This window comes from Tubulanus polymorphus, chromosome 7, assembly GCF_964204645.1.
Source record: "Tubulanus polymorphus chromosome 7, tnTubPoly1.2, whole genome shotgun sequence".
NCBI classification, from domain to species: Eukaryota; Metazoa; Nemertea; class Palaeonemertea; order Tubulaniformes; family Tubulanidae; genus Tubulanus; species Tubulanus polymorphus.
In genome coordinates, this window is record NC_134031.1 from 5,177,962 (window position 1) to 5,195,220 (window position 17,259).

The window sequence follows — 17,259 nt, forward strand, 5'->3', positions numbered from 1 at the left end:
TTTTAAATCGCTAAAACGGATGTAAAGATAAGAATGGGCCTTATCGCGTCTGAGTGTTTGTACATAGCCGCGTGGTAGAGTTCCCATTGCGTACCGTTAAACGTCCACCTGACGAATCCATATACCACCGATAAAATATATATTGTGAACTGTGGCCCAGGTATATTCAGGTAGGCAATCGAATATTTCTTCGGCAAAAATTGAATCAATTCTCTGAAAACAATTTTCCCGTTTATCCACCATGAATAGCCAACAATATTTACAATATTTTCTAGTTGCAATGTTCTGGATTATATTTTAAGATTTTAATCTTCAATTTTTGACTGGTTGGCCCATACAGATGAGGTCATCATTCATTTTCATATCCTCAGAATGATTTAAGGATCTTTTTAGGGAAGGTGCTCAAGCGATAGACTCAATTAATTCAATGAATTCCTTTTATGACAGGAACATGAAGCTAGCTGTTGTCCTTCTTTTGGTATGTGTAACATATTGTTACGGTGAGTTTATACTGAACATATTTCATCTTAGATTATTAAGAAAATTGCTGACAGTTTTCTCGTCATTACCCCTCCACGCTGGTTCATAAAAGAATTTCATCTCACTATTGCCATTTGCCATAAAAAAGGTTAATCCGATTTTTCATTCGCATATATCAGGGGATTGTAGGATACCGTTCGAATTCGTCGGAGATTGGTTGATCGAAGACAAAATAAGTAAAGGATTCTCTATTCATCCGGGACACTTGGTCATCTACGAAGATAACGGCATGCGGTTTACGAAGGTCACATGTACCGAAAACAAAGGAGATAAATATCTTTTCAAGTAAGAGTTAAGAAAAAACTAACCGTTTTGAAAACGGTGTTAGAGGACCTGGATTCGAATCAGTAAAACGTAGATACAGATAATACTTTGAAGGTTAACTAGATATATTTAGAGTGGGCCTCTTGCGTTTCTAGTGCATATCAGTTTCATCGGGTAAATGATGAGCTACCTGATGAATCATTGATTATCAAGCATACATATATTATATATACATTAATAGTAGCGAAAGCCCGTAGCCTAAATGAATCTAGATAACCTTCAAAGTACTATCCGTAGTTACGTTTTACAGAAAAAATGAACGGAACAGATATTCAATATTGGACTCGAACCTTCATAAGTACAAGGTACTACAGACGACCGTGCTTGAGTGTTTTATTCAACACGGGTTCTCGCATACTCAAAACAACGTGAGACGAATCCAAAATTACATTATCAATTATCATCTACAGGGTGAAGGAAGCTGATTCACCAGTCATTGGCTTTGACGCGTACAACTGTTTTGAAATCCAAATGTTCAAAGGTGATCTCACAATTAAGATGACAACCAGTAAGTAAAAAATGATTAACGACATTTTTTTTTCATTCAAATAGCAATTCAGAAAATTTGTATTTAGAATCTAAATGTTAAGCGTATCTCAACCTAATCAGTTAGATTCTGAGGTTTTAGTGCAAAAGCGTCTGCCTTTTCGGTGTTGATATCCATTAAGGAATAAGTTTTGCCTTCCTCTGAATGGAGATACCTCTTATCAATAGGTTTTGGTGATTTCAAGTCAATAAATTATGCATCTTCAATGCCGTTGTTTTAGAAACATCCAAACAGGGTTGACCTTGACTTTCAGACACAAATGACGCCGAAAGTGGCATGTACGTCGTACCAAAAGGTGATGCGGTTGACTTCAATCTAGTTTGCGATGGTCCACTCAGCGAAGTTCATTTCCTTACTCGAGCTACGTAAGCAATTTTTGAAACTCTCATCTTGTCAGAAGTTCTTAGTCTTTGGATCCAGTTCCGCGGTTGTAAGTTAGACTCTGAGTTAGAATTACCATTTCATTTTCGATGAGTTATGTAACTTTTGAGTCAAATCTTAACAAATCTCCTAACATGTGGAACTGGGGTCCTCATCGGTACGACACTACGACGATTGTCTCACTGACGCTTAATAGTTTATAAATCAAAATATCGGTTTTTTAGCGAGGACGAACCGATTCCGGACAAGAGGAAACGAATGGTTCGAGATTTGATGTTCAGTCGAAACCTGTGAGGAGTTTTCGGTAGAAAAAAAAAAACATTCGACAACATAAAATGAAGTTGAAATAAAAAATCGATAAATAAACGATGGTTGTTTCAGACGGAACCAGTCGGTTCTGCAGTCGTTTCATTTGCATCTAGATTTAACTTAGATTTGACAAAAAAGTGGAAGTGGACTTACGGTGCGTGACCAGTGCAGTCTCCATCGAATGCTGGGTGTCGGCTAGAGGAGTTAAGCTTGCGACAGACGCGGCGAATTTCTTCGGCGAATCATTCGTCGTATAAATAAATCGCCGACGATTGAAATCGAGAAACCAAGGATGATACATTTCGGCAAATTCGATGACTGATTCGCCGATCAAATGATTCATTACGTATTCTTTCGCCTAATTTATTCGGAGGAGGTGACACACTGGGTGAAATATAGCATGTTTGATGCGAAGGAATCGATTCGCCGTTTTGAAAATTCGCATCGCGTCCATCGGTACACTATACAAAATTCGCCGATAATTCAGTCTGTCACAGGAGTAAAATACATGAAATTTCCAGATGGGGTCAAATTACTAATTCACGATTGAACCTTATCCCAACACTCGACTGTTTTGATAGATATGTTTAAAACCCACTCCATGGCAATGCCACGTGGGGAGTGACAATGAAAACCTGGAGGTATGGGCAAACCTTGACCTACTGACCTTATTGTCCGCTAGATGGCGAATTAGTCGAAGGTGGCTGCTCTTACTGCACTATAGCATGCTTTAGAGCTGTCTTACAGTCGTTGAAATGCCCAAACACTGAAAGGTGGTGGAATTTTTTGAAGTGCCCCAGGATTTAGCATGATGTAGCTATAAAGAAGATCAACAATATCTTATGAGTGAACAAATGAATTTTATTCATATAAAAATGGCGGATTTTAACATGAGCGGGACAGGAGATAGGCGATGTGGTAATTATAATGGATTATTATTGTTAATAATGAACATTTATGAAAACCCTTTTATTCAAAACAGATCAAACGATGATGATATTCGGTATAACTTGAGACGAGTTATCTGTAAATTATATATAAACCCACTTTCGAACAGCAGTGGATGCAGATTAGAGCGAATTCCTCGTAAAACATTTAACAACTAAGTGGGCTTTTTCGATTTGCGTGCATCTCATCACCGCAGTCTGGGTGTTTTGTCAAAAATAACATTGAGAACAGCAACATTCTGCTGTCAGAAAATCATATTTTAGCCAATCGGGCCCGGATTCATGGACTGGGCGGTTATAAATTCACGCACTTTTGTTGGATTCTGCTTAATTTACTGTAGTTATGAAACGTTTCGTGATATTGAAAAATGAGTCGGCATATTCTTTAGAGTTCTTTTCGTTCAAAGGCTTGTATAAGCTTCTGCTGTTAACTTATTAAATATGGCCTGCTCTACAGAGTATTCCGATGACTATTCTAGAGCAGCTGTCAAATGAAGTATCTTTGGGGAGTGAGAGAGCACTCCGCACAGTTAAACAAAATTTTCGTATTTCAGTTATGGTTGTTCAGTTTAGGTTGCAAAACCGAATACATTTTGTAGATAAACAGTTATAATGAATGATATCGTCAGTTGCAGTATAGAAACTTTACTGTATGTAAAGCATCTGATGATTTTGTTGCTGTCGAAGCTATGTCCTTTACATTACAAATTTTACATAATTGATTCGCCATGGTTGCTGGCACATTTAGTATTTATAAACGCGTTTAACCTAACTTCGCATTGCTCGTGTACAATTTGTATGCATTCAAATTGTTTTGGTCGATGAAAGTGAGCTCTGGAATAATATATTCTTAGATGAATACCGAACATCTTGAATAAACTGAAGAAATTACCTCTGAAAATAATGCCAAAAAAGTTATTCTTAGCGCATTCATTTTTGCTATATCCGACCAGCTTAACACGTGGTGATAATTTGATACAAAATTCAGTTTAGAAGGGATATTAGTCTATTTGCTTTATAAATATATAAAAATACTTAAAGAAGACCGGCGTCTTTTGGTGTAATTGACATCGATCGAACCTTCAAATCGACTCTTTTTAGCCTGTTTCGTAGTATTGCTGGATTTCAAATGTAGTGTGACGAGCGTCCGTCTTCGGCGCTGTAACACGCGTATCACGACTGACGCGTATCGAGATGACGTCATAGATCTTCGTGCGTTTTTTGAAATGATGATAGTCGTCCGATCTCTCCGGGTCACCAGATATCGCACCTATTCCTGGGATTCATCGGCGAGTCTATCGGGCATTTGAACTCGTCGGCGAAATTCTTGATTTGAGAAACAGCAGTATTCACTCTGAAATGACGATGTTACAGGTTGGATCATCAGAATTAGCAGTGTCCCATGCGCCGTATATTGATCGTCAACTATCAAATAGATTTCAAGGGACAAAATATTAAGCAGAAGAAATGAACAATTCTTTCAAGGGACACACGAATTGTCTCAGGGATGATTAATTTTCCATACCATAAAAGATGGCGTACTCGGGGAAAATAGACCATTATCAGGGACTATCCCTGACAATCAGTGACGGTTGGCAGCTCTGCCAGGGGCGGGTCTAGGACAATAGAGGGTAAGGGTCCAGAAGAAAAGAAAAGGCATATTTCGGATAAAGCAGCCATGTAAAAAGCCACTTCGGTGTTGAAGATATTTTGAAGAAAAACACAAAAGATGCAAATCATGTTCGGATGAGTGTCAAGGTTGCAGGTTTTAACTATCTCTATCTTTGGCGAACCGGGCAACCTCATCGGGGAGGCACGGGACTGAACCCCCTATTCCAGCCCCTAAATCCATTCCTGTCTTCATCTCGCGCATTTTTAGCTACGACAGCAGTACACTATTCATTCTAAGGGACATTAATGATTATGTAAAGCGAAACACATTAAATTTCTATCGACACTGACTCATCGTCTGCCAAACTACAGACATGCGATCGATTGTCAAGTTGCGATGGGATCTCGCTTTTCAATTCGACAAAAAATGATCAAGTTGAAACATTAAGTTCACCTGATATATGTTACAGTACGCGCGCACGATGTATAATATACCTGATTTTAGATGGTGGATGCACGTTTCCATGCAACAATTCAACCACAACCTCTTCTCGGATCGATTCACACCACGTCTACAAAACGAAAACATAATGTCAACACTGAATACGTATTTGCATGGAGTGCACGGGACACCATCACGGGATACGTCTCTGGTCACTAGTTCACCAAAAAAACTAATGCGGCTGAAATTCACACGCGCTCCACCAGTTGGGGAGCGACATGCCTCGCCCGACTGCCGGGGTTCCCCGGAAAGCCAACTGCTATGAAATAATTCGACTTTATTCAGAAAATATCGAGACAATTGAAATGAAACCTCAGATTTTTAGAATTTCGTTTCTCCGATGATGAGATTTAGTTATAATATCGAAACGTTAAAACGATCTACATCAAGTGGGTAGATTCATTTATCAACATCGAAAATTCAGTACGTACCAGTCTACCTCGGATTTTTCAAGTCCAATATTTCCACTTAAATGGGCTTTTGAAAATAGACCCGGGGATCGATGTCCAATACGGACTAAATCCGGAAGACTAGCTTTGTTATTTTGCGAAAGATTTCATGCTATCATTGGGTAATCGATGTAACAAGAAAACAACAATGCATTAGTATGAATCGATTCTGACTGCATTCAACTCGCCAAAAAATTTACTATAACAACATCATATCTTATCAGGGTTTCAAATAAAACAAATAAAAGGCAATATTAAGGGGTTCGTGCTGGTTTTAAAACGAACCTGCGCATACGCGATGAAGAATATTCTAGAATTGGTGTTATTCACTCCTGGTAACGACCTCACATCGACGTTGTTGGTTTGGTACGCTTTCAAACTGGCCTTCAGCCCGCCGGTATCGGACAACACTTCCTCTCTCATTCGCCGACCGTTTACCTGAAAGTCGGAATATGTTGGAATCGTGAAAAATGTCATCAAGCTGACCAGGCAAAATATGAAATTTCAATCGAATTCAAGCAGAATATCAGAATTTCTCATTTCAGCCGGCCGCCTATATACCGTGTACGGGCCAAATTTGACTCAGGCCTGATCCGAGCCAATTTGACCCGGTTCAAATCGTCCCCGTGTGACGCAGCTATAGAAGTCACTTTTTACCTTTATTCCCTGATAGGTAGATTCGCTGATTACGTCTTCGATGCATTGAAGCTTCTGATTGGTTAATTCACTTGCAGACGACGACATCTTCGTTTTATTGAACCAATCGTCTGAGCCGTATCCGTCATACTGACTTCCTAAAATTATGAGAATCACAAAATTGTATTCACTCAATTTTTCTACCATGATACATGATGAAGAAAGTCACCGTAAAGAATCATTTTGACGGTCAGAATTTTCAAATGGAAACATATATTCATCTAATCCGACTTCTGTGCAATCCGAATTTAGAAGACAATGACAATGGGTGTTCATAAAATGAAGACTCCTAAAACAATGGCCGAAGACCCTTCGCGTGTCTTCCATCTTCATTTTAGGCGTCCTCGTATTACAAATCACCATGGGATGTGCCTAAAACGAAGACCAAAGACCGATGACCCTGATCGTTTACGATAAAAACTAAAAAGTACATGTACGTCGTAATAACCACCAAAAACATCCGAGTCAAGTCCGTTCTCGTACACATGATCGGATCGTTGCAGATCTGGATATTTCTGGACCACCTGATTATCTTTTTTTTTTAATTTTATGGGCCTTCGTTTGAGGCACACCCCAGACACTTACGTAGCCGAATTATTGATCCAAACCTCATCCTTACCTGACGGGTCAAACCCATGTGAAAGTTCGTGCCCTAAGATAGCACCGATCGAGGCATAATTCAAATACCTGCAAAATATCATGCAATATTTTTCACCGATCGCGTGAGAAAAAAGACGAAAGAATCTTCTAATGAAATCGTCCTCTCGGCCTGTTAGTGATATCATCACCGTTATGCAATCAGATACCTGTTTAATTGGTTTCGCACGAATGAAGTGATTTATGATTCGATTATGAAATTCGCGCGATGTCGTAAACTTACTGTGGTTGATCGATATTAAAATATGGGTCTTGAAGGAATCCGATTGGTATTACGATTTCGTTGAGTATCGCCGTATAGTAAGCGTTCGTTATGTACGGCGCCATTTGCCATCTGAAATTAGGACCGTATTAAACCCAACGCACACGGAAATATGATATGACTTAGGAACTCGAGGATTCCACTTATGGCAGGCGAGGATCCACCAGATTCGCTGGTAGTAACTCTGACTTCCGCGTTAGATTTCATCTACATTTCAATCAAGACCGAATGAATTTTTTCTCTTAAAAAATCAAATATTATGTAGACTATATTCATATCGGAGTAGAAGAACTAACTTGACAACGTAAGACCTATTGCTCGTCACGCCACCTGGTGGGAAACCTGGTGTTGCGGGTTCCCCATTAATGTAGGCGGATGTACATGGCTATCCGTTTTCTCTTTAACTTACTCCTTTTTATCTGGCCGATGCAACGAGGCCACCATTTTTTTCGTTTGGCCGTCCATAGTGGCGGTAAGAATTTCCAACATGGATGCATTTCCTGAATACGCCATCTGTTGACAAAAATAGACACCTTCGAATGACTCTCTAAGGCCCGAAAACCAAAAACATTTAAAGATTTAAAGCTATTTCCATAATTGGATTAATCTATTAAAAATTTCCCTGCTCATTAACTTACGTTTTGATAATATCTATCTAATTTGGTGACGTCAGCAGCTACGTCGGGGTAAGCTATCTTATAGTGGAGTAGAGCTGCCTGAAGAAATGATACCAAAGAGCACATGAACTTCGAAAAAAGTGTCCAATTAGACTAGTGAAAATGTATATCAATTCCTCTAACAAAGCAGCTATAGAAGAGAATGGAATATGAATTCATATTCACTTAGATGTCACGTTTATTTAGCATTACAACGTCAATATGGTACAAGGAAACTGGTACAAGATAATCAGGCTACACCGAAAGAAGTCAGTCTATCTAAGCCCTGTCACTTAGTACCATCCACACCGCACTCACCACACTCACACACCATGTGAAAGATAAAACCCGTTATCGCTGCTTTGCGGCTACATTTGTTAATCTTTTTATTTTCTTTTCACTCAGTAATCTGATACATGTTTTTTTTTCTCATTCTGATCCTTCAAATCAAAAGCTGTGTACACTGTCTTTCAATATCCATTTGATTCCACGTACAACTGAATAAAGTAGTCGTCAAACTCGTCAAAAAGCTTAAAGAAATGTACCTTTTTCTTAGCGATGCTTTGGGCTTCTATTCCGTTTAACCAAGGCAATTTGGGAAGAAAAGACACCAACGCATCCTTGACATTATTCACAATTTCGATAACCTGTAGAACCAATGCAGAATATTTACTCAAACTACTAGAAACTAGAATAAGGGATACTCTAAAATTTGACTAATGCTATTCAGATTGATAATCACTCAACGTACCGCATGTTTATCGTTAAAAGGCACGTGATCGATGTACAGATTGGTCAGCGCCATATTGAACCACTCCTCGGTCGCTTCGAAACAAACATCCGACCTTGACTTTGTCTCCGTCTCACCTATCAATAAATAGATCATCACGCGCTGTGGTCAGGATATTATAAGAAATGCATCTACGCCTTATATGGTGATAGACGTATACACACGCCTTTTGAAATGGCAAAATAGTATAGACCATGAAACGTCAATCTTTTTTCCGAGGAAAGGGTGAATCTTTGAATATAATCAGCCAAAATCACCATAGCTTTCTCGACGTTCGTAAGATTTTTCGAAATCAATTTACTAGGCTACATCGGGACCACTCATTAAGAAATCAATAATAATAACACGGCCACTTGTTCGAACACATTGAAGCCTATCAAAGGAACACAACTGAACTTAATCCAACTCCGTAAACAATAAAAACAAATAAACAATACCTATGTACTGGAAATATATTCTATACTATATATCTACTAACTAGCTTACCTCCTTTTCTAATAAAACCCTATTTGAAATACAAAAATACGATGGGGTTGCTTGAACTCGGCTATTGTTAGTAAATGCAGCATGGATGGTATGGTATTTTTGGGCTCATGAGAATTTCTATTCATGATACATACGTATCTAAACGCTAGTGCTCAGCAGCATATGTTCTTGTATGGGATTAAGCAGAACTTAATCGCTATGGCTTTTATGAATGTGTGAATTTTCGATTATTTATCAGCGTCTTTATTATTAGCGCTATACGCGAAAAGGTTATGGTTTTCAGCACTCTAGGAATACGGTTACCTGTTTTGACATTTAAGAAATTAGCACCAGCGCTTCTCAGCTCCAAGCCGAGAAAATCTTGATAACGTAGATAAAGCTTCCACACGAAGTAGTCGTTTAAGGCACTGAAAAAAATATCGCATCAGGTAAACTTAATATGGAAGATACATTTGGATTAGAATGTTTCGTGTTGGCCGATCTCAAAAAGAAGCATGGCCTTTCTCTGCAGGTGGTATAGGCTGCTTTGTTTAGTTCTCGTCCTTATTACTCACCTATCACCGCTTGACAAAAACCTATCCAGCTTCCTAAAATAGTCCAAATTCTCTACGAGTATTTCGGTATAGTCAGCTGGACGAAAACCACCCTTTTGAAAATACGCTCTCCAATTAATCTGTGGGGAAAATTTGGAAAGACTTGATGATAGATTTCAAGTAAATTGCGATTAGTTCGTATCGAAAATATTCTTGCAATATCGGTTGGCACTTACCATAGAACACATTTGTTCGAGCTGTAAGATATTTATATTTTTTGGATCATCGGAATTTGAGGTGGACTCGATCTGTAATAACAATTACTGGCAATATAGACAACCTAACCATATGTACGGCGAACGACGCAGTCTCAAATGTATTGTCACTTCCTCAAAATGTATCAAAAGTGGAACAAAATTTGCTAGTCTCTATGTCCTCAAAAAATGATGAAATTGCTAAATGATGTCGACAATGCCGGAAAATTAATCTATGTACTGCCAGTGTTAGTGGAATAACGTTGGGCGTTGAAGTTCTATTTTTTGCATATGAATCGTTGTTTTAGGACGTCAAATGAATTGCTAAAAGGCTAGCTTATTAACCATAACACTAGATCACGATAAAGTCCTAAGTTTCTTATGTGGCTTACCAGCCGCGCCAATTTTGTTTCTACGCTAAAAACGTTCAGTTTGAAGTGTCGAGCGTCCTGGTTGTCGAGTCCCAATAGTCGACCGACCGATTCGATGAACGCCTTATATTTCTGCGTTACGACGCTATTCGCCTCTGTGGTATAATATGCGCTGGGCAAACCCAGACCTGCCTTGTCCAGCTGCAAATAGAGGAAACAGCGATGAAGTAGAATGATAACCCTCGAACGATAGCATCATATCATTCGAAGCTGTAAATTTGTAAATGTAAATTTGTTTTGTAAATTCCCGACAGAATCTGTTTACACAAAAAGAAATCTGAATATGTGATTAAAGTAATAAGATTTCTCGTTTGATTTGAATATCGCTGGTGAATATTGTAAGAATTACTGTTGTTTTGTTGAATTACTCGGTGAACTTGTATCCAAATATTCAGTTGAGTTTTAAATCGATTATAGAATCTCGCCGAGCCGCGGTGGAAATTTACTTCAAGAGCTCGTAATAACCGCGTATTACACGTATCATTAACGTAAGTCGATTAATCCGTATGAAAACGGAGATTTATTATGGAAATAAAATCACATTTTGTAACTGTATTTCGGCGTTGAATACACGGCAATTTTTTTCATATCGACGGCGGCCTAATAGATTGATGAAATTGCATCGGATTAAGTATGTGAATACGAATAATCCCTGCGGGCTTGGTATTTTCAACGCCACATATGAAATGAAATTACGATTCTCAAAGCACCAACACCAACCGACACGGCGTATGCGAGTACAGCCACAAAATAACGAAAGCATTAATTTGCACACGACGCGCATACTGGATTCATATACGCATCAGGCACAAATTGTTTGATGAGCTGATGACGTTTTGAATGTTGTACGACAAGGGAATTGTTAATAATACATCCGCTAAATCACCAATTCGACTTCGGCGTTTGTAAAAGCGTGTATTCATCGTAGCAGCACGAAACCGCAATAAAACTGAAATCCAATTATTATATTGGTCGCGTGTGAAACGCTGTGCATAGCGCACGTGTGTACAAGGTCAAGGCCTAGGTAGTTGCGCACGGAAACCGTCCGTAACGTGTATGAACCTTCGTTGATTTATATAAGAAAGCGCCGGAAGGAACTGGTGATAGAATTAAGATGATTTCACGTTTTAAATGAAATTATTTATAGCGAAATTGTCTTGTATGTAATAACACTTCGGCGCAAAGGATTCGAGCATTAGACATGATTCGCACATAGATGAACTATAGATAAGATGAACTTATTTAAACTGGGAAATTGAACTGACGGTAAAATGCCAAAAATATATTTGTAAAATGACTATTTCTCTACTACAGCCCAACGCGCACGACGCAGGGAATCACGGAAACACGGAATCGAACGTATTGATATTGGATACATTGTTGGATACAATGTTTCTCGTTAACTCACTCGACACAGGGAAACGCTAGGAAACCTATTCCTGTCTCCTGTTTCCGCGTTCCCTTCGTCAGGTGCGTTAGGCTTGAGACCTAAAACTACGGCGCATTGAGAATGTGAAGCTATATCGATTAGATAGCAGAACCCCTGCCTAGAATCCACGTTATTTCATACTATATCACGGGCCATCACTATGAAATACTAAACGCATTCGGTGCGATGCAAATAAAAGCGATAAAATATTCAGATGAAATTGAAAAAAAAACAAATAAAGCACAAAAAAAAGATTAACATCTGTAATACAGTTTAATGAAGGTAGGTTATGCTTAGAATTGTTTAATAAAACTTTTGATTGACGCAAATCGATATCGACAGATTCATAAACGAATCCGATATATTGATAAATATTGTAGTATGTCCCGTGATTCTATCATTATCTGATTATTAGATTAGACTGAAAATCTATTTTTTCCTGTGAGAGTATGAATACCTATAGCAATATACAAACTATAGCAATTTTCCTCATTTGAGTAGTCGGACATAGACGTCGAATATAGAAGCTCAGCATTGGAAATGTAAGGAGTTGTGGAAGAGCCGTTTTAACCTGGTGTCGAATCAGCTTATGTTTACTGATTGAAAAATAATTAGAATTAAGTTTGGTTTTACGATTAATTTTAATCATATTGAGAGTTAAATAACTGTGGTGGAAACTACGACCAAATAGGAGTGGACCTTCACGTCTACCACACGGTTGGAAAATGGCGGATTAGACACACGATATCATTTTTACCTGAACGATATTTCGACTTCTATTCTTTATGTCCGGTCCTACATTTACGTAGAATATGGCGTCCGCCCAGTGGCGGAAGTGAATACCGGCCAATGCCATCGTCGGATACCAATTGCGTAATGTTCCTAAAAAAGATTCCATATACTGAAGTATACACGGCTGTAGTTTTTTTGACGCCTTATAAAACGTTACCATTATGAAACCTAAACAATGTTAACCATTCAGCGTCATTTTACAAACGACAGCCGTAAATCGATGTGCAAAACGTCACAGGTCTATGTGTACACAAACAAGCTATCTGGCAAAATATTATTGACATAGATGTAGAATGGCTTCCTGTGATTATATAATGACCTATATTTGAACGTCGAAATGTTATATTGCATTGAATATCATTAGAAGACGTATTGTAATAGTAAAGGATGTATGATTATATCAGAAGCGGCAGGCATAAATAGAAATGATAAGTAAATCGGATTATTCGGTTAAATGGCGGATGTATACACGATGCGGAAGTCTGATATAAAAGTCAGACCCTGACGTGGGCATGCCGGTGGAATGACGAAGCTATCTACGATATGTGTAGGGCCGGCGTGAACTTCATCAGCGGCTACAAGCGGTTGATATGAAAATGTGTAAACATATAATTTCAATATTCAAACGTTTTAGAAAATATGTTTGATATTAGGAATATGCAGGTTTCGTGAGATTAGCAATTTATAATAGCATAGCTGTCATATACGGCTCCGCGTCCTCTGATGGCATGTGTATTAGGTGACAATTCAATTCAATTCTTTATTGATCCTTATTTCATTGAAATTCCGGGATAAAATTCCCAAATTCAATAAATACAAATTTTAAAATAAATTAATACAACATACATGACACACGGGTAATTCATACAGAACAACATAAGCATGTTATTTTAAATGACAATGTCTACTTCAACCCACCCAGACTCAAGGCTCTAGGATATCGAGTGACAGCCAAACCCGTGGCCCGGGCCCGAGGACCGGGCCGGCTGGTGCTCGAAGTCATGATGAAGCAGACATCAGAAGAGCTCTTTCTTCAACCATGGAGGCAATGAAGTTGCAGACCAGCTTAGAGGCATAAGTAAATGAAGTCGGTCGCAAGTTCGCGATCAATTATTGAGAATTTTCAATAAAAAAATTTAAACCACTACTAGAGTCGAAGACCTGTATCATCTACCCAATCGCCAAATCTCATCATTCCCCAAATTTCTTAAAACTTCGATTTCAAATTTGCAATATCACATTAGCTTAGCCCAGAAATTCTACATTTTTTTCGCAGGCGTCAAATAATTTTCTAAAATTAATTTTCTTGTTTCTATCAGATCTAGCTTTCCATATTGGAAAACAAATACATCGGGAATTAGGTGTGGCATTTGCCAATGGTCCGTGGTAATCTATGAAATGAAATGGCCATTTTGAAGAGATTGAAGCAAACAGTGACGATTTTCCCTCGGGTGACGTTTGTTTGTTAATATCCTGTCGTTCGGTAAATGTTGTCGTCTGTTTGCCTCACAGTCTGTTTATTGTTATCAATTCGCGGGCTGGCTCGTCAGATCTGCTTTGTTTGTTCGTCTGCAGTTGAGAGCAGGCGCACGATACGTCACATTTCACGAAGGGGTGTCCTTCACGTCACCTCAAACCCGGTACAGGTACGAAGCGCGGACTTCGGTTTTCAGAGTTAGTCGACTTGTTGCGAGCTAAGTGAAACTGAAACGACTTTTAGTCGGAGCTATAGTCCGAAGATAACGAACTACGGATTGAGCACGGCCACTGTAGTTCGGACCTAGTTTCAAGATGGCCGACACTGTGAAATGTATTACGATAGTGCGTTCGGTTATTAGCTTAGACCATTAGTCGATTGCCTAACTGCGAAAACCGACGATCACCCTCTAAGTGATGGTCAGGGCCAAATGCTCCACGAAAATTATTCGCTGGCATTTAGCATTAGAATTTAGAGACCAACAAGTCTGTGCTTGTTTGTTAAATCCAAACGGTATCTGGAGAAAGGGCGTTCAGCTGTTGGTATTTGCAAGGTCGTGGTTCCAGCTCTGGACGACCAGTGCCAATTGCGTACCTGGTCTGGTAGATGACTGGCGCTGTAGGTCAGATGTCACATCCTCCTGTGTTTAGACAAGCGATAAAAATGTCCATACGTACCTAGTAGATGCCAGCCACCGACATCATCGATGACGTCAAATAGTGACACCGGCATCTCCGATCTAACCATACCCATACATCGCTGGTAGAACAAGCGGGTTTTACCTACAGCTGATGTATTATTCAAATCTTCTCCTTCGAGCGGCTGACTCAGTTGGGTTTTTATGACGTCGCGGATCTGAAATAAACTCCGAATATTTCATGTTCGTCATAATAAAATGAGCATTTTGCACCGCGAAGAATGGTCCCAAGACATTAACTTAATCATATCATCAAAACATAGCTCACTCTGTTCATCATATACACATTCCTTCAATTCTACCTCGAACAAATTCGAGGGAAACTTCGTAAAGCTTTTACGATTATTATCGTCTCTGTAGAAAGCTCACCTGTAGCAACAGCTTATCCATAACGCTCCAGATATTCCGACTAGCCGGAGTCGGGTTATTACGGAGCCAACCATTACAAGCGTAGGAATAGAAATCGTCGCAGGGGTTTACATTCGTATCCAAACTGTTCAGAATCCTATCCGCGGCCGCGATGCACTCTTTAGTCAAGCATATATTTTCGTATTTAACAAATTCGGGAGTTTTTAATTTCGACTCGGCGGCTTTTTTGTCGTTATCTTTTTTATTTTGTTCGGCGGCGCGTTCGCCTTCTATTTCGGCCACGACTACGGCTAGCGTGACGCCGATGCTGAATAAGAGGAATATCAGAATCAGCAAGCAGGTTTCGCGGCTGCTTAGCTTCTCTTGTTCGCATTCGACGATCGAAGGGCTTTTAGCGAACACGATCTGCAACTCCTCGGCCATTTCGGTCATGCAGCCGCTACGCTGCGCCACCTTAGCTTGGCCAGGCGCTTCCGTTTCGCTGTCCGACGACGTCATTGTTTCTTCCGGCCAACTTAGGACAACCGGCCAGACGAAGTCAAGATGCCGATGCTTCCGTCGATGGAGAGTTGTTATTTGACGATGCCTTTGTAGGAAATCTTCATCCTTTCAGATCTGAAAATAAGATACATAATATATACATCAGCATAAATATGTAGATATCATGATGATGTGGATACTTTTTCAAATCTTCTACTAGCAATTCCCAAATGACTCTCCGATTCATAGTGTTTACCATACTTTCTGCGAACGCGGTAAACAGATCGGATCAGTTTTCTGTCTAGATGCGAATATTTTGGCAATTTCTTTGCAAAATAAAAACCGGAAAATCGGATCACGGTGAACGGAATACACATAGAAACCGATCGAATTGTGTCACCTTATATTGCAGAAACTTAGTGGTTGGTGACAAACACCAAATTCTGGGCATAATCATGATGAAACACTAAGACCGTGTTGCGAGTAAAAATGCAACGTTAATGATGAAGAATATAGAAATAGAAATAGTCCGAAATGTTTCCTTGGGTTGGTAGTTTCGACTATGTTCTAATAGTCATCTCCAAGTGACCTTGCTGGAAATTTCTATTAGATTACCGTCAAAACGTCGAATTAACTACTAGCTAAATGAAACATTTCAGACTTTTTTTACATAGTTAGAGTGGAATTCGCTATATCAATTCGCACATGGTATTATATATAGTTCATGATATCTAGATTTTGATTGGCCAAAATCTATTCCTCCTCGGTACACTTAGAAACCTCTGCGAAGTGAAACGCGGAAATGGACGACAGAGACATGTTTCCGAGCGTTTCCCTGTGTCGCGTGTGCGTTGGGCTGTAAACAGGTCATTGACATGTTGCGATCGATAAAAGTTCACAATAATTCCCAAATTTCTAACGAAAGGATATTGAGACAATGTAACCCGTATCTCCACGTCAGCTTATTGACGAGCACACTACGCAGTTGAAGGGTGCTTCAAGACTCTTGCCGGACTTGATCGGTTTCAATGCTTTATAATAGCGCAATATCGATAGCTACAGACGAGTGCCGCTTTCAACAACATTTAAAGCTAAGCATACACCGACAAAGCGACTGGAGACAACTAGTTGCTAGTGAGCGAGTACCCCGCTCACATCGAAAATCTAATGAAAACCAGTAACTGCGTGGCTCATGCCGGTCGCTAGGTCCATAGCGCACACATCGACAGCAACTGAGATGTGTAATCTAGCAAATATTCTCAGGGCATCTCGAATCACGTGACAAATTGCTTTGTTTTAGTCAGTTGCAACCATGTGTTTTTGAATATGGAGCGCCCACATCGACGGATATGACAGCAACTGAGTACAACTAGTTGCTCAAAAGTAGAACAAAGGCAACTGGCTGGAACTGGAGATAGATGGACGCTGTCGCAAGCTAGCACACATCGACACGTTCTAGCAACTGATTGTATCCAGCCAGTTGCTCCCATGCGCCGAAAACTTCCCGGCAACTAGTTGTCTCCAATCGCAGTGTCGATGTAGGCTAGGCTTAACAGATTTTCCAGAGCACCTGAATCTGAAAAATCTTCTATTTTCGTTATACAATAAGCGTAAAAAGTATATGGAGTTCATCAGGCTGT

The 17,259-nt window shown here is 39.5% G+C and overlaps 2 protein-coding genes across 2 annotated transcripts; one reads left to right on the forward strand and one right to left on the reverse strand.

Annotated features, from left to right (window-relative positions):
- The first annotated feature begins 61 nt into the window (after positions 1-61).
- On the forward strand, positions 62-2,179 carry LOC141908383 (uncharacterized). The gene is made up of 6 exons (XM_074798420.1): positions 62-170; positions 448-500; positions 660-825; positions 1,275-1,372; positions 1,665-1,776; positions 2,017-2,179. Exons 2-6 carry the CDS (start codon positions 452-454, stop codon positions 2,084-2,086), a joined length of 495 nt encoding a protein of 164 aa, XP_074654521.1. The 5' UTR covers positions 62-170; positions 448-451; the 3' UTR covers positions 2,087-2,179.
- Positions 2,180-2,978: 799 nt separating this feature from the next.
- LOC141908544 (endothelin-converting enzyme homolog) lies at positions 2,979-15,637 on the reverse strand. The gene is made up of 17 exons (XM_074798640.1): positions 15,140-15,637; positions 14,751-14,928; positions 12,562-12,686; positions 10,337-10,516; positions 9,927-9,998; positions 9,712-9,830; positions 9,461-9,564; positions 8,633-8,748; positions 8,427-8,528; positions 7,864-7,941; positions 7,635-7,738; positions 7,187-7,297; positions 6,926-6,993; positions 6,268-6,404; positions 5,896-6,048; positions 5,155-5,231; positions 2,979-4,402 (listed from the first exon to the last, which is right to left on the reverse strand). The coding sequence occupies exons 1-17, from the start codon at positions 15,635-15,637 to the stop codon at positions 4,303-4,305; spliced, it is 2,322 nt and encodes a 773-aa protein (XP_074654741.1). The 3' UTR covers positions 2,979-4,302.
- Between the last annotated feature and the right edge of the window lie 1,622 nt (positions 15,638-17,259).

What these genes read in the sequence shown, in the direction of transcription:
- LOC141908383 (XM_074798420.1), top strand. Translation starts at nt 452, where the DNA reads ATGAAGCTAGCTGTTGTCCTTCTTTTGGTATGTGTAACATATTGTTAC. An exon ending in ATGTGTAACATATTGTTACG is followed by an intron (nt 501 to 659) that starts GTGAGTTTATAC and finishes CGCATATATCAG; the next exon opens with GGGATTGTAGGATACCGTTC. An exon ending in CATTTCCTTACTCGAGCTAC is followed by an intron (nt 1,777 to 2,016) that starts GTAAGCAATTTT and finishes TCGGTTTTTTAG; the next exon opens with CGAGGACGAACCGATTCCGG.
- LOC141908544 (XM_074798640.1), bottom strand. Translation starts at nt 15,637, where the DNA reads ATGACGTCGTCGGACAGCGAAACGGAAGCGCCTGGCCAAGCTAAGGTG. An exon ending in TTTCTTAAATGTCAAAACAG is followed by an intron (nt 8,749 to 9,460) that starts GTAACCGTATTC and finishes ATTTATTGATAG; the next exon opens with GTGAGACGGAGACAAAGTCA. An exon ending in CTTTTAACGATAAACATGCG is followed by an intron (nt 8,529 to 8,632) that starts GTACGTTGAGTG and finishes TTGGTTCTACAG; the next exon opens with GTTATCGAAATTGTGAATAA.